Source organism: Trichoderma breve, chromosome 3 (assembly GCF_028502605.1).
Source record: "Trichoderma breve strain T069 chromosome 3, whole genome shotgun sequence".
NCBI classification, from domain to species: domain Eukaryota; kingdom Fungi; phylum Ascomycota; class Sordariomycetes; order Hypocreales; family Hypocreaceae; genus Trichoderma; species Trichoderma breve.
Genome location: NC_079234.1, coordinates 4,073,326 through 4,094,919, shown reverse-complemented (window position 1 = coordinate 4,094,919; position 21,594 = coordinate 4,073,326). Strand labels below are relative to the sequence as shown.

General features: G+C 47.8%; 6 protein-coding genes across 6 annotated transcripts; 4 read left to right on the top strand and 2 right to left on the bottom strand.

The window, feature by feature from the left end:
* Positions 1 to 1,013: 1,013 nt before the first annotated feature.
* On the top strand, positions 1,014 to 3,828 carry T069G_05653 (calpain family cysteine protease domain-containing protein; the record flags this gene model as incomplete). Its single annotated transcript, XM_056172863.1, has 4 exons — positions 1,014 to 1,364; positions 1,424 to 1,700; positions 1,766 to 3,280; positions 3,332 to 3,828. 4 exons carry the CDS (start codon positions 1,014 to 1,016, stop codon positions 3,826 to 3,828), a joined length of 2,640 nt encoding a protein of 879 aa, XP_056029721.1.
* A 1,276-nt stretch (positions 3,829 to 5,104) lies between these two features.
* On the top strand, positions 5,105 to 6,627 carry T069G_05652 (autophagy protein apg17 domain-containing protein; the record flags this gene model as incomplete). Its single annotated transcript, XM_056172862.1, has 2 exons — positions 5,105 to 5,623; positions 5,686 to 6,627. 2 exons carry the CDS (start codon positions 5,105 to 5,107, stop codon positions 6,625 to 6,627), a joined length of 1,461 nt encoding a protein of 486 aa, XP_056029720.1.
* Positions 6,628 to 9,920: 3,293 nt separating this feature from the next.
* Positions 9,921 to 12,477, top strand: T069G_05651 (sodium:solute symporter family domain-containing protein; the record flags this gene model as incomplete). The annotated part of the gene is made up of 12 exons (XM_056172861.1): positions 9,921 to 10,023; positions 10,074 to 10,137; positions 10,192 to 10,249; positions 10,302 to 10,396; positions 10,461 to 10,552; positions 10,605 to 10,704; positions 10,760 to 10,843; positions 10,900 to 11,137; positions 11,187 to 11,357; positions 11,412 to 11,730; positions 11,785 to 12,299; positions 12,352 to 12,477. 12 exons carry the CDS (start codon positions 9,921 to 9,923, stop codon positions 12,475 to 12,477), a joined length of 1,965 nt encoding a protein of 654 aa, XP_056029719.1.
* Positions 12,478 to 12,603: 126 nt separating this feature from the next.
* T069G_05650 (sugar transporter domain-containing protein) lies at positions 12,604 to 14,235 on the bottom strand (the record flags this gene model as incomplete). Its single annotated transcript, XM_056172860.1, has 1 exon — positions 12,604 to 14,235. The coding sequence occupies one exon, from the start codon at positions 14,233 to 14,235 to the stop codon at positions 12,604 to 12,606; it is 1,632 nt and encodes a 543-aa protein (XP_056029718.1).
* A 1,189-nt stretch (positions 14,236 to 15,424) lies between these two features.
* On the top strand, positions 15,425 to 17,206 carry T069G_05649 (gamma-glutamyltranspeptidase domain-containing protein; the record flags this gene model as incomplete). Its single annotated transcript, XM_056172859.1, has 1 exon — positions 15,425 to 17,206. One exon carries the CDS (start codon positions 15,425 to 15,427, stop codon positions 17,204 to 17,206), a length of 1,782 nt encoding a protein of 593 aa, XP_056029717.1.
* A 60-nt stretch (positions 17,207 to 17,266) lies between these two features.
* T069G_05648 (uncharacterized protein) lies at positions 17,267 to 19,348 on the bottom strand (the record flags this gene model as incomplete). Its single annotated transcript, XM_056172858.1, has 5 exons — positions 17,267 to 18,225; positions 18,284 to 18,313; positions 18,557 to 18,694; positions 18,793 to 18,988; positions 19,049 to 19,348. The coding sequence occupies 5 exons, from the start codon at positions 19,346 to 19,348 to the stop codon at positions 17,267 to 17,269; spliced, it is 1,623 nt and encodes a 540-aa protein (XP_056029716.1).
* Between the last annotated feature and the right edge of the window lie 2,246 nt (positions 19,349 to 21,594).

Genomic DNA, 21,594 nt, shown 5'->3' with positions numbered 1-21,594 from the left:
GAGACATCCATCCCATCCCGCTAGACAGTTGGCGGCTGTGGTTGTGTGGGACCCTGCGGTCAGGGGGAACGTCGGACCCCACGGATTCAAACGATTCAGTGGATACGCTTGCTGTAAGACCCTTCAAAGCAAAAGGTCGTTGCGGATAAGAGAATTGCACATCATTCTGCGGATTTATCAGCCAAGGAGGCTTTGTCTTGGGAAGAAACGGCGTGATTACATACATGGTTCCCACGCCACCCACGGTGACAAGACACAGTACACACAGCACTTATACACACGCAACGCACCTCGTTTGGGCGTCAATGCGCTTGCCCACCATCTTCTGACAGTTTTCAGCACCGCTTCTGGTTGGATAAGCTGAGGAGAGTATGAAAAGAGCCAATTTGTGCAACAAAGGGCTTCATGCGGAGAGATCCTTTGGCAGCAGTCATGATCCAATGACCAACTGCCGCCTTTCATGGCTCAACTCGAGAAGGACCTCGTTGCCGCCTGAAGCTGGCTTCATCTTCACTCGACATTGGCCCGTCCGTCAGCGTCTTCTTTGTCCTACTGTAGGCATGCATACTCCATACAGTACCAAACAAGGGATGTCCACGGCGGCCCCCCATCCTAGCCCCGACCGATAGCGCACCCCACAAGCGTATGTACAGATCTCAAAGCCGGCGGCTCCAGCTAGAGGTTGGGCCTAGCATGGGTCCGAGGCCTCTTTGTCTGATATGGCAAATGGGCGTCCATCCTTTGTTGTCGGTGAAAGTCGCAAAGCCACGCCAAATTTGCCTCGCCCTCGTGCCGGACAGTTAGGCAGTTTCCGTAGATAGTTAAAGAAGGTTTGGGACTAGAAGAAAATCTGTGTATGAGTATTTATGGCCTTGCCCCCCGAACACCGGCTCTGCTCCTGAGCCTTTCCTCCATTTCATTGCATGCCACATTCCTTCATATTTTCACCCATCACTCTTTAGAGTACATTTGTTTTGCTGTTTTGGTTTCTTGCGATAGAATATAGACACAAGATGCACGGTTACAGCTCATCAGAAGAGTCAGACGACCCTCGTCGTCCGCGCTCGCAACCGGCCTCGTCAGGCAACAACCAGGACCAGAAGAAGAAGCGGAAGAAGAGACTGCCGCCCCAGCAGTCCATCAACAAAGTATGGAAGAAATTTTCGAACCGCAAGTTTCACAAGGCACTTTCAGTGCTTCCCTTTGACCCCGTTGTCGCACCGCGGTCGGGGTTGGATCGGCCGAACGAGTTGATCTCGGAAGGATACGAGCGGGCTGCTGAAGAATGCCGACGCAAGGTCCAAAAGATTGTTAAGGAGTGCAAGAGAGTCAATATGAGATACCGTGACCCTGGCTGGGATCTGGTGAGTGACCACTTGGAGAATTGCTCTGTTTATATGGGTTGGCTGACCGTTATCACTAGGACTGGGATTTAAAGTACGAAAAGGGTAACACGCTCAACTACATTGGCACCAACAAGTTTGAGGTTAGCAGATCTACTCTGCTGGGCTCCAAAGCTGTCGTCCCAAAGGCTGTTAAGAGAGTTCATGAGATTTTCGACAAGCCCACATTCATGGGCAATGTCGACGGAAGCGATGTGAAGCAAGGAGGCCTCGGCGACTGCTGGCTGATGTCCAGCTTGACTGCATTGGCTAGTGTCAAAGATGGCGTGAAGCGCTGTTGCGTCGCCTATGATACCAGTAAGATAGAGACACGCCGGTGATGTTGTACATGATAGCGATGCTGACCATTCTTTTTTCAACAGAAGTTGGTATTTACGGATTTGTCTTCTACAGAGATGGAGAGTGGGTCTACTCAATTGTCGACGACAAGCTGTATCTCAAGTCTCCCTGCTGGGACTCACCGAGCATGCAGCGTGACCTCCTCCAGCAGATCGACCGCGAAGATGTTGAATCTGTCTATAGAAAGACATATCAGACGGGCTCCAAGGCACTGTTCTTTGCCCAGTGCAAGGACCAAAATGAGACCTGGGTGCCGCTCCTGGAGAAGGCCTACGCGAAAGCCCACGGAGACTATGCCTCGCTTTCGGGTGGATGGATCGGAGAGGGCTTGGAGGATCTCTCCGGTGGAGTTACTACTGAGCTGCTCACGTCTGACATTCTCGACCTTGATGAATTTTGGGACAATGAAATGTCCAAGGTCAACAAGGAGTTTATGTTTGGCTGCTCGACGGGCCTCTTGGACTATGGCTACGGACAGCGTGATGGCATTAGTGAGGCCCACGCTTACGTTGTCACCGATGCCCGCACTCTCAAGTCAGGCCAACGCCTGGTAAAGCTCCGCAACCCCTGGGGAGAAATCCGCAAGGGCCTTTGGGAGGGTCCATGGAGCGACGGCTCCAAGGAGTGGACCACCGAAGTTCAAGAGGAGCTGGGACACAAGTTTGGCAGCGACTCAGTGTTTTGGATCTCCTTTGAAGACTTGGTCCGCAAATACACTCACTTTGACCGGACTCGCTTGTTCAGAGACCCCGACTGGCGCTGCTGCCAGCGGTGGATCGGCGTCGACGTTCCGTGGAAGGCCGAGTATCATGAAAAGTTCCGCATCAAGCTGACCAAGGACTCTCCGCTGATTCTCGTTTTATCTCAATTGGATGGCCGATACTTCAAGGGTCTTCAGGGCCAGTATAGCTTCCGCCTCCACTTCCGCCTCCACTACGAAGACCGACCTGATGCGGAAGATTACATTGTGCGATCTCACGGCAACTACTTCATGAAGCGATCAGTCTCAGTGGAGCTTCCTGATCTCCCCTCTGGAAACTATACCGTTTATCTCAAGGTAACTGGTCAGCGTGACCAGGAGCAGCCATCTGTGGAGGACGTGGTCAAGAGAGAAAGCCAAGGCCGCGTCGAAAACGAAAAGCTTGCCCAAGTTGGATATGCTTACGACTTGGCGCACAGCAAGGCGTGGGAGCACATGGACAAGGTCGCCAAGATCCGCAAGCAGCGAGACCAGCAAAAGGCCTCCTCGTGCCGCCAGCAGGAGCGCCGCAGGCAGTGGGAGAGGCGTCACATCAGCCGTGATATTGCTAAGAAGCAGAAGCAGAAGAATGGCGAGAAGAAGGAGCGGAGGAAGGAGCTCAAGAAGAAGGAAGCCGAGGAGAAGAAGCGACCGGACGTTGTTGAGCCCACTGTCGAGATCAAGCAAAAATCTGAGGATGCGGAAGAGAAGGATTCCCTGGCCGCATCAATCGATGCCATTGATGTTGGCAAACTTTCGCTCAAGGACATCAATGACGGCTCAGATTCTGATTCTGACGGTTCACCCACGGACACTCCAAAGTCAGAGGATGCCATCGTTTTCCCTTCAGAAGAGAAGAAGGAAGACGTGCCGCCGATTAGTGGAGCTCCCCCTGCCTCGGAAGACGCAGCTGATGAGCCCAAGCCGGCTGCTGACGCTGAGGAGAAGACTGAGGAGAAGACAACACCAGCTGAAGATGCCCCGGCTGTAGAAGAAGAATCAGATGGAGACTCATCCGACTCCCCAGTCGAGGACTGGGAAGAGCTGTATAGCAGCGACGACTACACACGCAAGCCCAGATCCTTCCCGTATCCCAGCCCTGCAGCGCGGGACGACTACGATACGGAGGAAGAGAAGATGCCGGCGCCGTGGAACGCCGTGTGCATTGTGGGCATCCGCGTCTATTCCAAGGACGATGAGCTGGAGCTCCTGACTGTAATGGAAGGTGGTGAGCTGGATGGGATGGGCACCAAGGGCCAGGCGGATCTTGATGATGCGCAGAATAATGCCGGTGGCGTGGGCCTTACGGAGGAGGCGGGAGGAAGCATTGGTCTTTCAGTAGAGTGATTTTGGGTATGGTATGCATGGAGCCATGTTTGGATGTTTTGATGCATTTCGCATAGATGATGCGTTTATGATTTTGCTAGACAAGACTCTGCTTGTTAGAATTGTTTCTATAGAAACGTGTATTTTGACGAATCTCCGAATTAATACAGCATTATGAGCTTTTTTGGACATTGGCATCCATGACTTGAGAGATGGTAGAGCTGTGATTTGGTTATTGTGTGAATAGGTGTCTATCAGGTAGCACCCTTTCGGAGTTCTCCGTTTGTTCCATCTTACACGTCTCATCATAACAAGGGAAGCATATCATATACATCGTTGCGGAAACTCTATTTACTTAATAGCAATGAATTAGAGAGGGTACTCGATAGCAAGTTTGGTTTGGATCAAGAGGCGGAAACGCCGTTTCTTCCGTCTGGGGAGTCTTTTTTGGAGGAGGTAGTGAATGACGAAGACGCACGGACCAAAGGTGGAAGAACAAAGACGAAGCAGATTATTGGAATGTTGAGGTTATCGGATAGAAATCACTCAATTGATGGAGATGAGCTTGCGAATGGCAATCTCTTGAACAAAGAACTGGCACAAAATAAAGAGATTCACCTAGTATGCGAGTAACTCTTTGCCTACATGTATATGGACAGATACATGCACTTACTCGTACAGAATGTCGAGCACGAATTGACTCACACACGAATACGACTACGACAAGAATTCAGCTGAATGAATGCTTTATACCTCCACAGCCACCCCAGAAGATTTAGATCCAACAAGCATCACCGGCAGCAAAGCTCACCTACTCAAGTCCAGACACAAATGGAGGCACGGAGCTGCATTAGCATTTCCGCATTCCAGTTCAATAATTGCGTCACACCGATTCGGGGGACTCGCCCAGCGCCAAGTGTGCTAACCGTTAGTGAAGCTAGCGCACCTGTCAGGGGCTGGGATGTACCAGTGCCGGGCAACTCACCTGCAATTGCGGTGTAACGGCGGGTATCTGTACCTGCAGTATGCGGCGCTTTACACTGCACTGTATGCACTGCAGGGGACCATTGAGCGCTAAAAGCAGTAAAGTCCAGCAGGTTGACACCGGCATGACGCCTGGGTGGCTTATCAGCGTCTTATCAGCCTCCCCAGAAGTTTGAAGCTCCCGGAGAGTCACGTTCTCTCTCTTTCGTCTCTTCGTCAAACTCAACCCATCTCTGCTTCAGCTCATCATGTAGCCTGAGGCATCCTTCCATTGAGACGACACCAGATTCTGCGATACACGATACAACTCACCATGGCTGCTGTTTCGCCTGCGGCTTCGACTCGGCGCAGTCCGGGCTCATCATCGGCCGGCTCGCTGAGGCCATCCAGCGACCACATGGCCATCTCGGTCGACACTCTCGTCAACCATCTGCTAGTATCGAAGCGATCGCTGTCATCGATGACGCTTGTGCTGCGAGCCGACGAAATCGTGACGGCGGCACGACAGTCTCACGAAGACACGGTCATGCTGGCGGCCCAGACGGGGTTTCTGCGAAATGCCATTGCCGACCAGGTGCTGATTCTAGGCCGTGTGGGCAAGAGCCTGCAAGCGACGTGTGAATGGGGGAAGAAGGACTTTGTGAAGCTTGTCAGGCGGATGGATGAGGTCGATGGACAACTCAAGGCCACGATGGATATGCTAACGACGACGCCTGTTGATACGACGCTACGGCCCAAGGGGGAGCCTAGGAAGAGCCTGCTGGACTTTGTGGACGAGGGGAGCGTCCACGGGATGCGAAATGCCATGAAACAATGCATAGAGGAGCTGCAGGTACGTGTTTCCATAACACTAGGTCGGAGTTTGTTTGCTGACCATGATGGGTGATGCTATAGGCGATCCAAATTTCATTCGATGGCGACCTACTCCGGCTCGAAACCGATATCCGAAATATCAAGAAAATCATTGAGAATGTGGAAATGCCCGAATCTCAAGAACCCGCATCAAAACTACTCTTCGACTTGTTCGAGCACTCGGCCACCATGGCAGAATCTCTAGCCTCCCTGACGCAGCATTTCGACATGTGCGTTACGGCTATACGAACGACCGAGGGAGCTGCAGCCTTGGCCCGCAGAAAGGCAGCCGAGGTTACCCAGTCCCAAGGCGGCGAGAGCGTCTCAATATCTGGAGTCATTGCCGAGCAAGAGTCCAACCGATCCGACCTCGAGCCACAAACAGCAGAAGATAGAGCCGAAATGCTACGAGTGGTCATACATGATGCGCAGTTGGTGGAAGGCGTCGTGCACGATATCCAGGAGCATCTTGCCGAAGTGGAGCGCAAGTATAATGAACTGGGAGAGCACACAGAACAGACTAGAAAGGCGCACCTGGGTATGCTTGATGCATATGCTGAGCTGGGAGAGGTCGGTGACCGCCTTGCCGACTACCTGGCCGCCGAAGAGGACTTTCGGACCCGATGGGAGATGGAAAAGGACGTCGTATTTACCAAGCTTGAGGAGATGACACAGATGACCGAGTTTTACGAAGGATATGCGAGCGCCTATCACGGCTTGCTGATGGAGGTTGCGCGTCGCCGGAACGTCGAGGACAAAGTGCAAGCTACTTGGCGCAAAGCACAGGAGACTATCGACAAGATGCTCGAAACCGACCGTCTTGAGCGAGAGGCTTTCCGGTCAGAGGTCGGCGAGTTCCTGCCGACTGATCTGTGGGCCGACATGCAAGGGTCGGTCAAGAGGTGGAAGATTGTCCAGGTTGACGATGATGAACAGGCAGCAGAGGGAAGCGCCGCCGCAGATGCAAATCGAGGGAGCGGCTGACCAAGTACATTGGTGGAACGGACTTTTCTTTTTTGCAGATATAAAAGCATCTATGCTTCTGCTTTGGACTTGATAATTCGGGCTTTACGCACCATTTGACTTTAGGATGAGCTGTTTAATTACGGGTGCTGGATATACCGACGATATTTGACTGTTATTTGAAAGGCTTGGGGATATGGAGTTTGTATTGTATCTGGTTAATGGGATATAAGGGCACGGGCATACTTGGAGTTTGTCTATCTTTCAATGAGCCATAATACGAATTACTTTATTTTATTTTGAGTTTTGCATTGCTACGCTCTGAGCTTACAGACCCATCTGTGTAATTCTTGATTCCCACAGCGGAACGGCCCTTGATTTAGTTGGCAGATCGGTCTTGAGTTCGTCCTTGTAGTGCCACCTTAGCGGGAAACATGTATCCATCTGTGACAAATACAACCCAGAACTGGTAATATTCGTGAAAGGATTGAATACATGTAATCAATGGTTACCTTTGTGTTTCTTCGTGTGTGTATGTGATTACATGTATGGATAGATCGCCAATATTTGAAAGGATCTGTTGGTTCGCAGCAAGATGCTCAGATAACAGCGTGCTCATTTCAGTGGTGATGTTCCATACATGAATGCAAGATTTTACGGTATGTGTTAGGTGAAGCCTCTTGGGCACCATCAATGTCACATCCATTTACCCATTTGTAGTATGTAACTTCTCTATATCTTGGACTTGGAACCGGAAACTTTCTGCGTCTCACTTCATCTCTTTATCCAAACATGCCCCCAGTCTCATCATATCCAGCTTGACTGCTTGTGAGACGCAACGATATTTGACAAATCACACACATATCTACCGGAAATAGATACAGATAGTATCCTTTCAGCCGGCTTCGCCAATACAGAGAAAGCCGTCGATGAAACATCGTGGGGTGGGAGAAGCTGGCTTATTACTTCGTAGGCGTCCATTCGGTTAGATCGTATTTCGCATCGTGTGTTGTTAATGCAATTCCTCTTCGTAAAAGAGACGATAAATAGAAAACTGAAGCCATTTAAAGTGGATATCACACCGCGATCAAATGCAGCATAGCAAGTGGTACGACAGAGCGCAGAAGAGACATGTACGGATAACCTAGACGTAGATGATATTGGGGTGACCAATCAAATGACTCTCCGTGTATAATAAAAGAAGATGCTGGCGGCACACATCTTGATCCTGTCGTCGTTGGGCGACAGTAGGACATAATAACACCGTCTTCTCTCTAACTTTACGGCAGCGCTCACTTCTCGCTATTATGTAATTCTTAATTATATACATGTATTTACATCACTCTAACCGGAAGATCTTGACAAAATGGAGCTATGAACCATCGAGGCTACGTTGCCATTGCGACGCCTCACATACTGGGCAACTGCACTCAAACTTCGCTTGCTTAGCGGGGCGTTACTCTGTTTACTCTCCTCCTTTCCTTTCTCTTTCTCCCCCTCCCCTTCTCTCTTCTCCTCACACTCCCACAACAATATTACTTGAATTATTATTACGATATCCAATTATGATTACAATATCCTATTACGTTTTGTCCACACACAACTCTTCAGCAATTCCTAAAACTCTTCCTGGAACAGGCCAATTCCTTGGCAAAGAGCTGCTTGGCCATAATCCTCGAATGCCTCCTGGCAGCGGATCATACCGGCCCTCTGGAAGTGGGCCGCAGGGGCTCCATGGCTGCCCTCGAAGATAGCTGTTGAACACAAAAGGTTCAATGCCTATAGAGTGTTGAGGTTTATACTTAGACAATACATTCAATCGCCCGTATAGCCAGCACGACATACTCTGAAGGGGCCATCTGGAAGCGGGCTGGTGGTGTCACTGCAGGTTGAGAAAGTTTCAGACAGGTCCCTGCAAGCGAGGCTGATCTATGGAAACCCGTAAGCGCTCTTCTTCTCCATGTTCGATATGGCTTCTTCCTAATACAACCTAGGTGTGCCGTGTCCCCTGAGAATTTTCCCTCCTCGACGCGATAACACAGACTACTATATTCCCCTCCGTGCCAGCGAGCCACTTGGCGTATTCGTCGTCACTGCAACACTTATTCAAGGATTTCCATTATTATCTTGCTAGAAAGAAACAAACCGTCCAGCGATGGAGAGGAAGAGTTGGATAAAGAAGTACCATCGGTCAGTGCGCTCAACCAAGAGACCGTCGAGCACAGCATTGGTCCACCTGGGGGGGAGGGGGTACAGGGACTTTACGGTGAAGTTGGCAGACGCTGCTGCACGAACGACATACTTCAAAGACTATCGCATCTTGACATAGACCATATCTAGGCTCTGAGCAGTTACAGAAATACACATACTAGAGGCTATCACCTATTAATGTCATCACGCCGTATGATCTACGCGGTTGTCGAAATCTTTATACTGTAACCCATCCCTCTTCACCCGTCCATTTAATTATCAGCCTTATATATTCTTGATTAGCACATTAATTTTTATCCAATTATTCAATAATCAAGTAGACGCCATCCGTATAGATCTTGAAGAATTGCTATGAGTTGTTGTCGAGCTTTAGCTTGCTTTGATGGATCCACCGTCTTCACCTAGCTTCACAAAAAATTTCCTAATTAGGAGCTTTTGATTTGGCTGCAGATGTCGTGATATCCAGGTAGCAACTACAGCCAATCATCTAATTGAAGGTGACCACAATCTTTATAATGCGGTGTAAATTGATGCAGAAATTGAAATAAGATGTACATAGTTGTGTATGCAATAGAAACGCCGATTCTTGCAGCATTGGCTATTGGGGCCTAATGAACTATGGGTCTATTGACAGGACTTGTAACACCTCCACACGCCGCTTGCTTGTTTCAGTAGGCAGTCTTGTAATATAAAACATTTCTATAGGCATAACAAGATTTTGATTGATGGCATTTATAAAATGTAATCCATAGCTACATACAAAAGCGAGCATTCTCCGATTAGGGAGTACAGCTACCGAGACCTTGGGAGCTTTCGGAACTTTAATTGTATAAATTGTCGTAGGCTATAAAACCCCGGTCGATAAGCTGAGCTATGGAGTACATGAACTGACGACATATTTAGCCCTGATGGCCTCATATAAGTGAAATATAAGTGAAAAGAGAATGCGCCTTTGGCTGTCAACTTATCACGCCATGCTGTTCTACGATGACGCTCGTTCAATGACTATTGTTCACAGCTCTTAATCATTTACTTATATCAATGGAATGGTGCATATCAGTGTTGAAGAGGTCAAGATTCATTGCAGATGAAGTAAATTCACAATGAGTCTGCTATTGAGGTCCGATGACACGGTTGTCCCATCTCCCTTACCGCAGGGTGCTGGTTATGCGGTAGTCGTTGCAGTTGGGCTCATATTTGCCCTTGGTTTGTTTCTCCTAAGTATATCTCCTATTTATCAGTACTAACAACATCAGGAATGATTGGAATAACAAGATTATTGAAAAAGGCCTTGAATGAAGATAATGCCAATGTCGAGACGTGAGCGATGATCTCTCAAAACTGATTTTTTCACTTTCATTAACATATTTCCAGTTTTATGGTTGCCAATCGATCAGTGGGAACTGGTCTCGTTGCCTCTGCAGTAGTATCAGTAGGTATTCATCACATCAATCCAAGATACAGCTACTGACCAAGAGATATAGTCGTGGCTATGGAGTACAGCTTTGCTTAGCTGTGTCCTGGTGACATACCTTTATGGAGTCTCTGGAGGATTCTGGTATGGAGCTGGATGTACACCGTATGATCTACCATTATATGCTGCTGTTGATATTTTATAGTGGCTGACCATTTATAATTCGCAGAATGATTGTCTTCTTTGCATACCTAGGAGTGGTCTGTAAGAAACGCATCCCAGAGGCACATACCGTTCTGGAAATAGTTCGAATCAGATATGGTGAGAATGAGTGGCTATAACCGACTTGATTTAAGACTAATCAAATTACCAGGCACTGTTGCGCATCTTGTGTTCACTTTCTTGGCCGTTGTCAACAATTTGTTTAATACGATCAACATGATCTTGGGCGCTGCCGCCGTTATCACATTCCTGTAAGATACACGTGTTTAGTGTACTACAGGGAAGACTCTCTCTAACATACTATAGAACAGGTATCCACATCATGGCTTCAACCTTCCTCTTGCCGGTTGGAGTTGTATTATACACACTCGTTGGTGGCATAAAAGCAACGTTTGTGCCTCACCCTTAACATAGTCTGATTGCTCAGCTGACAGATTTACCTATAGATTTTTGACCGATTATATACATACCTTTGTAATTGCCATCTTGTGTTGCTACCTCACAACAAAAACTCTTACACATCACGACGTTGGTTCCATCGATGGGTTATATGATCTCGTGGTTAAGGCTCAGCCTTCATACGAGGTTGATGGAAATTATCAAGGATCTCTGCTCACAATGAACTCCCAGCAAGGGATATTCTTTGCCATCATTCTGCTCGTTTCAAACTTTGGAGCCGTCATTGTAAGTGGAAACTGTTCCTTGAGTAGGAGGCATCTACTAATTTATCTAGATGGATACCAGTTATTTCATCAAAGCATTTGCCGCGTCTCCCAAAGCCGTAGTACCAGGTTATGTGGTGGGCGGCTTTGCGTACTTTTCTATCCCATGGAGTCTAGGAACAATCATGGGCCTCGCTGCTTTGGGACTGGAAAGTTCTCCTATCTTCCCAACATATCCTCGTGTAAGTCTCAATGGCCACCTGAAGAATTTTGACACTGATTTGTATATTCAATAGACCATGACTAGCTTAGAGGTAACTAACGGCCTTGTGCTCCCATATGTAGCTGTGGCAGTTGCAGGAAAAGGCGGTGCTGTCGCTGTCCTCTTGATGACGTTCATGGCAATCACTTCCACACTCTCAGCTCAAGTTATTGCGGTGTCTTCCATCTTCACATTCGACTTTTACAGAACTTACGTCAACAAAAACGCAGGCAACAAAGATGTTATCCGATGGAGCCATCTGGGAGTGATTCTCTTTGCTGCTATATCGGCTGGGTTGACTGCGGCATTTAATTATGGAGGGATTAATATGGGGTGGACTCTCTATATGATTGGTAAGGGAAAAAGACATGCCAATATATGATTGATAACTGACACATTAATTACAGGAGTTGTCACATGCCCTGGAATATTCCCCTTGATCCTCACGATTTTGTGGAATAAACAAAGCGCTTTAGCAGCTGTTATTTCGGCCATAGCCGGCCTAGGAACCGGCTTGGGCGTGTGGCTCGGGACTGCACAAGCATTATTCGGGGAGGTAACGGTCGACTCTACTGGACAAACGCTGCCTTGCATGTATGGAACTGTAGCCTCTGCTCTCAGTCCTCTGCTGTATACAGTTATCTTGTCACTCATCTGGCCAGATAACTATGACTGGGCGCGATTTACAGACGAAAAGCTGTTACTTGACAGCGATACATCGGCCGAGGAATCGGAACGGGAGGCGCCAGTTCGTCAAAGCAACAAAGGAGGCGTCTTTAGTGAAGACTCTGAAGTTGTATATGATCAAACAGATTTGAGATGGCAGCGATACGCACTATTCTGGTCGCTGTTCTCCTTCTTTGGCATTTGGGTGCTGTGGCCTCTGCCTATGTACGGTGCAAAGTACATTTTTAGTAAAGCTGTAAGTTTTATCATTTCAATCTCTTTGGAGTATTATCTAACTCTTTCAATAGTTTTTCAGATCATGGATTACAGTGTCACTCATATGGTTGTGGATAAGTCTTCTCATACTTGGCGTGTATCCATTATATGACGGGCGGAAACAGATCTTGAAGGTGCTGCGTAGCTTACGAGGCTAGACCAGGCCATACAAAAAGAGAAACGATGGACATAAAAACATTACTATTCGTATTAAATAAACTGCATCAGACTGAACTAGAATATGACCAACTAAACGGGAATACTGTATGATGCCAAGGCCATGGTCAACCAGTCTTCTCGTGAATTTTTTCACCCTCAATATCATAAGCGTCAACCTCGTATTTACGAAATTTGCGAGCAGAGATTCCTCTCTCAAACAGAATGTCCAACTCTTCGTACGATCGCTTAAAGGTTTCGGGATAGCGAAAGAATGCCCACACAGTCACAAGGACTGAGGTTCCGCCCCAGAAGTAGGCCGTCTTACCGGCCCAACCCCAAGCCGTGGGATTGATCATATAAGGCTCGAGAACTGCTGCAATGATGTCGAAAAGTTGGTGTGCTATTTTCGCGGCAGCAACACTCTGCACCCGCAAACTGATGGCAGAAACCTCACTCGATGTTGCGTAAGCTGCTGGACCAACTGAAATATCGTAGCAGAATACCCATAGGATAGTTAGAGCGACTTGTCCCCATTTTGTTGACTCGTTAGCATGAACCGTTGCCAAGATGCCAATGAGAATGTTGACTATGGTCATGAAAACCATGCCCCAAAGGTATAGACTGCGACGACCCAGATGGGCAATAAGAACACATCCAATAGCAGTTGCAAGCAATCCGATAGCGGTAGCAGCCACAGAAACCTTGTAGCTGTTTTTGGCGGACAAACCAGCTTGTTCCCAAAAGTATGTGCCTGGATTCATCATAAAAATGCCGTTGAAGACCTGACCGGCGAATGCCATGCAGCAAATTTCAGTTCGACGAAGATTGCTCCCTCGGAATAGGTCAATATAGGATGATCCTGTTCGTATTTCTTCTTCGTAGTTTACGGTATGGATGATCATGGCCAAATGTTCCTTGATCTTTGTATCGCTTTTGGAACTCAGGCGGCGAATGCTGTGTTCCGCCTCTTGAATGCGACCTTTGCGAACGAGATACCAAGGAGACTCGGGGGCAAAGAGACATCCGATGAAGAGCGGAAGGGGCCAAACCCATTGGATAGCGAATGGGATCCTGTAGGACCACTGTGAGTCTAAGCCGACAAGGCCATCGAGAACGCCGATTGCTATAAGCTGGCCGATGATTTGCATAATGTTGACACCGCTGGTAAGGAAGCCACGCAGAGAGATTGGAAGACATTCTGAGCTATATGCCGGTCCGATAGACGCAAATGTGCCCCAGACCATACCGCAGAAAATCTCACCAACAAGAAGCGTTTCCAGGTTTTGGGCGCTGAACGGAATAGCAACGAAGCCGGTCATGAGAACAAGGCCTGCCAGCATAACCCTCTTGTAACCGAATCTTGACGAGAGAAAGCCGTTAAACGTAGCACCGAGGATGATACCACAGATGCTCCCTTGCGACAGGCCTGTTTGCCATTTCGCGGGGACCTGGTAACCATCTTTGACAGGTATGCCGTACGCTTTTTGAAAGGCTGGATAACCGTAGAAGTTGTTGATGAGAGCATTGTCATATCCATACATTGCTATCGAGAGGGACAGAAATGAAGCCCAGGCAACTCCTTTCCATTGAACACGAACAGCCTCGAGGATGCCTTGGGAATGCTCCAGGTCGGTGGCCTCTTTGGCCCCCTGAACGATGACGCCCCATTCCTTTTCAGGAGCAGCTTCAGTCTCAACGGTCTGAGCCACGGCTTTGTCATCTCGACCGCGGAGATTGTCAAGAATGGCTAGAGCCATGATGGTGGGATGGTGGAAATTATCTTGATGGACTGGATGGCTTCTGCTTCGAGTCTCGGATCTATGAGACAAGGGACAGTATTATATACTTTTGAAGATCTTGCATTAACCCATGATAATAATACGTCACGTATCACTCACTAGGTAAGTGTTGTTTCTTTGAGGTTGGCTGTTAGGCTTGGCAATGCTACATCTTCCTGGGATGCTTAATGGCAATATGCCGGCAGCACAACTTACCCCAACTACCTTGCTCTAGCTTCAGACGATCTTGGATGTAACCCAAGCCCGGCTGATGGTTGGGAGATAGATGATAATGTAGGTCGCTTCTCAAGCCACAACATGGATGGTAGCCTACTAGTTTTGGCTTTTGTAGCATCTGCTATCAATGGTCATGTATCTAATCAACTTTGTATACGGCTGAAACATCAGGTTCTATGGACGTATGGAAAGTAATCAATCATGAGACATGATAAGAATAGACAGCGCACTATTGCCGTTATCTCCCCGGATGGCCTCGCCTCCCAAGATATCATTGGGAGATGCCATCCGTTAGCTTCAAACTGCTCGATAACACCAGTGATTTTAGCCGAACCTCTGATTACCCCGGATTTTGGAAAGGAAGGGAAGTGACATCGTGTAACGTTATATCGGCTGTCAGTTCCGACGGTTGTTCAAGCGATCATTGCTATTCGGGATCATTGGCCCTACTATCTAGACAGCAACTTTGGACGGCTAGCGTTCGTGTAGACAATGAATGAGTCTAACCCCCGCAGTGGCGCTTGGCTGAGAAGAGAGCCATGACACTAGAAAACTCCAAAACTTCACCGCGGTTATACGAGTAACTGCTTGTCGATCGTACCCCGCTTTCACTGCTCAAGACCACGATAGTTGAGGTCACAATGGTCTGAGTGGGGGACAGGTTATAGGTAATAGGGCGGGTTTTAGTCGAGCTACTGGGAACAAGCCCGTTATAACCGCGTATCGAGGAGATAATTATGCGTCTTGGCGCCCCGTATCTGTCATGGTTCCGGAATTGTCTCGGTATAGATAATGGGCGATGAGGCTTCTTCTCCGCGGTAGTTTTGGTCCGGCTTGGGCATTACCAAGCAGATCAGCTTGCAGACACTTATCTTTCATCAGGTGCTACCACCATAGTCAACCAAGCCAGATAGCAGCGACTCAACCTACAATGCCCTTTGACGCGGTTGGTTCCATTGGGGGAGGTTCTAGCAATGGCGCAGATGCGTTGTTCGACCCCTCAGCTCCCTTCTTCAGTCGCTTCAACAGCCGCAGGTCAGTTGTCTATAGCACAAAGGGCATCGTTGCAGCCTCACAGCCTCTTGCTGCACAAGCCGGCCTTGACATCTTAAAGGCGGGTGGTAATGCAGTCGATGCTGCGATAGCCACTGCTGCCGCTCTCGGCGTGACTGAGCCATGCTCGACCGGAGTGGGAGGAGATATGTTTATGATTTACTGGGATGAGAAGAAGCAAAAAGCGTTTGCAATGAACGGCTCAGGTCGTTCGCCAGCTGGGTTGACAATCGAAAAGTGCCGAGAGTTGGGTATGAGCGGCAACATATTGTCGCCGCAAAACGCAAACTCAGTCACAGTCCCTGGACAAGTCGCCGCTTGGTTCGACGCCATGGATGCTTACGGAAGCGGAAAGGTCACGATGGAACAGGTGTTGAAGCCATCTATTGAACTCTGTGAAGATGGCTTTCCCGTTTCTGAGATCACCGCTAGGCAATGGATAGAGTGCGAGGGAATGCTGAAGAAGGTGTCTCCAAGCGGAGGCGAGCTTCTCTTGGCAGACGGCACAGCTCCTAGAGCTGGTCAAATCTTCAAAAACCCAAACCTTGGCAAGGTACTTCGAGAAATAGCCACTAAAGGCCGAGCAGGCTTCTACGAAGGATGGGTAGCTGAGGCCATCGTGGGAACTCTCCAGCAGCTTCAGGGAGTCATGACAACGCAGGACTTGAAGGATCACACAACGACCTTTGTTGAACCGATATCGAAGTCGTATAAAGAGTACAAACTCTGGGAATGCCCACCCAATGGCCAAGGTATCATCGCACTAGAAGCATTGGGTATCATCGACAGCCTGGAGAAGGCAGGAAAGATTCCTTCCCTCAAAAGCCTAGGGCACAATTCGGTTGAATACGTCCACACACTGGCAGAGGCCTTGAGATATGCTTTTGCTGATGGAGATGCCTATGTTTCAGACCCAGAGCACTCTGGGTCAGCTTGGAAGAGCCTTCTGGACGATAAGTACCTGGCTGAGCGAGCATCCAGCTTCAAATTAGATGCATTTGATGCGACTTTGAAGAACGGATTCCCTGCCAAAGCCTCTGACACAGTCTATCTGACTACATCTGACTCTGAAGGCAACGCTTGCAGCTTCATCTGCTCGCTTGCTTCCAATTTTGGTGGCGGAATTGTTCCCAAGGGCTGTGGCTTCGCTTTACAGAATCGAGGTACCCAGTTCCAGCTCCGTGAGGGTCACGTCAACACACTCAAACCTCGCAAGCGACCTTATCATACCATTATTCCAGCAATGGTGACAAAGAATGATCGGCTTGACCTTGCCATGGGTGTCATGGGCGGGTTTATGCAACCCCAGGGCCACTTGCAGGTGATGCTCAACTCTTGCGTCTTTGGCTTCAATCCGCAAGACGCTTTGGATTCACCAAGAATATGCATTCGGCCCTCGCGTACGATGCCAGAGTATGCTACGACAGGCGATTACTCCAAGTTGACGCAAAAGTCCATCGTATGCTTGGAAGAGGGATTTCCTCAAGAGACCGTTGAGGGCCTGCGCAAACTGGGACATGAAGTAGAGCTCATAAGGGGATGGGATCGCGCAGTATTTGGCCGAGGACAAGCTATTCAAGCAAAGCAGGATCCAAGCGGCCGAAGAGTGTACCATGCCGGAAGTGATCAACGTGGCGATGGACATGCAGTTGCTCAGTAGAATTGTAATGCAGTGACAGAAATATATACAGCTTGCGGAATCGACATAGACATACATACTTTAAAGGTCATCCTTCTCGCAACATTCTTGTTTACTTTCCCGAGAAGTCTCTTGAGCCCCCATTTGATCAAAATACTGTCTCATCTGACTCTCCATGCGTCCTTGAGATGGGTCCCCTCTTTGACGCCTTATTGTCTCGACACCCAGAGTCAGGCCACTTTGTTTAAACCTCTCGTTTAGAGAAGAAACCCTTTTGGTGCTCGTAAAGAGTAATTTGATGACACATTGGATCGTCGCATCAGTTACCAGTTGGATCAATTCGTTGAATATGTTAATGCCGTCTTGGAATCCATCACGCTCGTAGACGTATGCCTCATCAACTAGGATTATGACAGTGATTTTCTTGGGCAGTGAGCGCATAAGCCGGTAAAAAAGGTGGTACAGCTCTCCTGTATCGCGACTTCTTACAAGACTCTTGTCGGTGTCGTCATACTCTCTCCCGAAGTCGAAGTGATGTCGTTGGCATAATTGAACGATCAAGTCAGCAAGCATAGCCCGAGCTTCATCGTTTCCATGTTTGGAATGGAGGCCACAGAACCATGTGATACAGATGAATCGGCTGTCAGAATTGAGTATAGGGTCCAGCGACGCGCAGAGTGCCGATATGGGGGAGATGCCTGCATAGGTCCTTGGCTGGCGTTGATTCCATAGAATAAGGAGTTTTTCTGATTGGAGCGACATGAACCAGGCGCGATACTTCCTATCATTGATGAGTTGTTCAGCGCGCGATAGTTCTTCGGTTGTAAGATGAGCCTTTCGCTTGGTGATGAACCGCAGATCGGCGTCCTTGTGTTCAGCTTGGAGTAGATCTTGTACTTCCTTGTTATTGAGGCGTGGCCTATGTATCTCATCTTTCCGCTGCATCAGAATGAGACTATTCGATCTTGGCAATCTGGAGCATAGTATTGCAATCTCAGCATGAAGGTACACATTCTTTTCTCTCTCTCGTGTCAATTCAGCTATTTTGATGTTATTAGCAACAACCATTGAATGAAGACTGTCCTATGGATGAGCTACCGATGATCTGTGTCTCTCTTTCTTTGGCTTCTAAAAAACAGCAGTTAGTTACGCAATGATATAGAAAGTGGCTCAAGGGGCTTACTATTTTGACTTTTGAGAAAGTCATGTATTATACTTAGTATATCGTTAAGTATTATGTGGGTTGTCATTCCACTCTGTCGCACATCATCATGTATCAAGTCAGTCTTTCTTTCGATATGTTGTCTATCTTTTCGTGGTGGGATAATGTTAGTTAAAAAAATCGATGACCATGTTAATGACGTCACTCACGTTGCTGAGAGGCCGCAAAGTTCGCGGCGTTGCTTTGTGCTCGAAGAACGGCAATTTTGTCCTCAATAGACTTGATCGATTCTTTCCACCCTTTGATGTAATTGGGGCCTTCAAACACACTTTTGACCATTCTCTTTCCTGTGTATTTGTCAGCCATGACTCACTTGATGACGCCAGTTATTTAATAAAGTTCAGCTCTGACAAAGAGATCTTTCACAGTATATTCATGGTCTTACCTCTTGAAGTACAAAAAAACGCAATCGTGTTTTCAGCAGCACAAAGAAGAGCCAATGCGAAATCAATAGCGGCATTCCTCACAGTATCGCTCTCTGGGAATGATGATAGCAATGACTCAATTTCGGAGAAAATCCCTGGAAGATCTTTGAAGGCATCGAGCACTTGAGTGCGAGCGTCGGCCGATATCTGCATGGCCTGAAGATATTCCGTGTTAGCATTATTTGGGGCTACTAGACAAAATCATTCAAATCTTACACTTAATATGAGTCGAATGCCCCCAAGGATTGGCGTTGAATAAGGGTTGCTTAGCGCAGCGTCCTGAGCCATCCTGGTAATAGCATTAGCAGTCTTTGCGTGGTCGGCCCCCCAACGACACGCTTGCCCGAGCTGGCCACTTTGATTCAGGTACTCGGATCGAGCCTTTTCAAGCTTGAGATATATGTCATGCCAGCATGTGTCATTTCTGATCTGAAACTCGTCATTTTTTATCTTCGTAGGAGGAGTGTCTCGAAATCTCTCTAAAACATCGGGAAACATTTCGTCCCAGTAACCCATGGTTCCAGTATCTGTACTGTATTTAGAAGCCAAAAGAGAAGAATCACCCGCAAGAAGAATCCCTGGAAGATTCGCATCATCATTGATCTGTATCGCGTTGGCTTCAAGCCCTTGGTGTGAAATGATTTTTGGTTCATTGTCGAAGCGTCTAGAACCAAGTTTCTGTAAATGCATATCAAATAAAACAAAGGGAGCAGTGAAGGCTTGGAAGTATTTTGGTAGGCGATTTCAATGAAATCGGCTGATGGCGGCTGGTTACCTAGATGATGAATTGCTAAGCGTGACCCTGTATGAAAGTTGGCTTTTATAAGGAAATGGGTTGTTTATGGCATTTATTATCACTGCCGGTGCGCATTTCCTGGTAATTTGACCCAAGTGTGACGAACCGGTATCTATAGGTTAGTATAGACAGTGATTTCCAAGGGACAAACCTTCGAATAGTTCTAGGGTTTATGTTGGCGGAACGATCAGGTCGGTAACGGGCAATCTTATCACCAGCTAGTAGTACGAATAAGAGTAGATGTCTAGGTTCTAATCCGATGGTATTGTAAGCGCTGTGATAACAACTGGCTATCTAAGTAATCTAATGAGTGATGTGAAGTGAACTTATATACCCAGTTGATCCTGGGCTCGTAAGACTCGTTAGACGAGCTAGACGAGTTGTCGCTCGTTTGGCTCGTCTGAAGAGTTAAGCGAGCGTGCTACTATTGGTCCATCGGACCATAGTTAATCCGGTGGTGCCTACCCTGTAGGCTCGTTGTCGCGACCACAAGAGTCGGGTCGTGACACCAAGCAACCTAAAGGCTGCCAGCCAATCACCGAGCCAGTGTATAATATTTCACAGCATTTTTAACCTCACCCGAAGCTTGACCGTTAATTAAATAGATGGGAGCTTCTGCTGGGCGTGTGGCAAGCCTAAAGCTAAACATAGGGCGTATATTTCCCCTTCACAGCATTTTTAACTTAACCCGAGGTTTAAAGGCACAGCAGCACCAAATACCTGCAGCCAGCATCCAAGCACATGTAACAGCCAGGAGGCTGATGCGCAAAGTGGAGGGCTCATCAGAATCCACCTCTGGCTTTCCAAATGCATCCTTCACAGCATTTGTAACCTCGCCCGAAGCTTAAAGGTACGCACCGCCACATCGCAAAGTGAATCAGGCTTTCAGGCTAGGCTGCAAGCCATCGAAGGTCCCTTCTGTCCCTGAACCTTCACCGCATTATAGCCTCGCCCGAGGCCTGGAGAGATGCGGCCCGGGGTATCGCTTACATGCTTCCCCCTTTGAGGTGTGTACTCCACAATGAGACTCTGCAAGTTCCAGTATCTCATTGGTTAATAGCATTGAGGCGGTTACCCGTTATTTGTAGCGGTGCATTTGGTGTATGTCCTGTCCCACGGCGGTTCACCAAACGCCACCAGCTTCAACTTATAGGTATCCTTTGATCGTTTGCTTATTGGAGGCGCATAATTGTGTGTGATAAATGCAGCTGAGCTATGCGTCTCATGGGTGGCAACCATTTATTATAAGTGGACTTCTGTACTCTTTTAGAAGTATATGGCGTCTTAAGAGTAACGCAGTAAATGCAACATATAAGCCTTATACGGGATACCTCGTCTATCCCTTCATGATCTAAACACTGGGTTTAACCCTCTAACATTGATACACGAACTCTATCAACTGTATTCCGACAAACCACTATATTATTTCTTGCTTTCTTTCTTTCTTTCTTTCTTTGATATGTCGGAAGAAGAACAAGAGTATGTCGACGGCAGTGACAACAATTTCGAAGAACGACCCGCGGACACAAGCAGTCGCGGTCGAAGAGAACAGGCTAACTCCCGATATACGGGGAGACGGAAATAATGGTCTGATCCAACGCAAGATGGTAGTAAGGAGGTCTGGGAGACTGTTCAAGAGTTAGGTAACTGAGGGAGGATGAGTTGGCATTTTACTTCTTCACTTTCATTCAAACAATCTATTCTGAAGTGTTTTTATATAGTAACAGAGATCGTCCATCTGGCGAAGAGATAAGAGTTTCTTCTCCCTCATATTTTTAGTCATTAATAACAAAACGCAGATATCTGCTACCTACATGTGTGTAAGCGCCTGTAGTAGATAAATGTTTTCAGATTTCAATCCTTCTCATCTTGTTCCATCACTCAAACTCTACGCAATGGGCAGGGTGCTGAGTAGCTATTCTCTGAATAAATAGTAGCTAAAAGCCTGAGAATTGCAGTTCCGCTA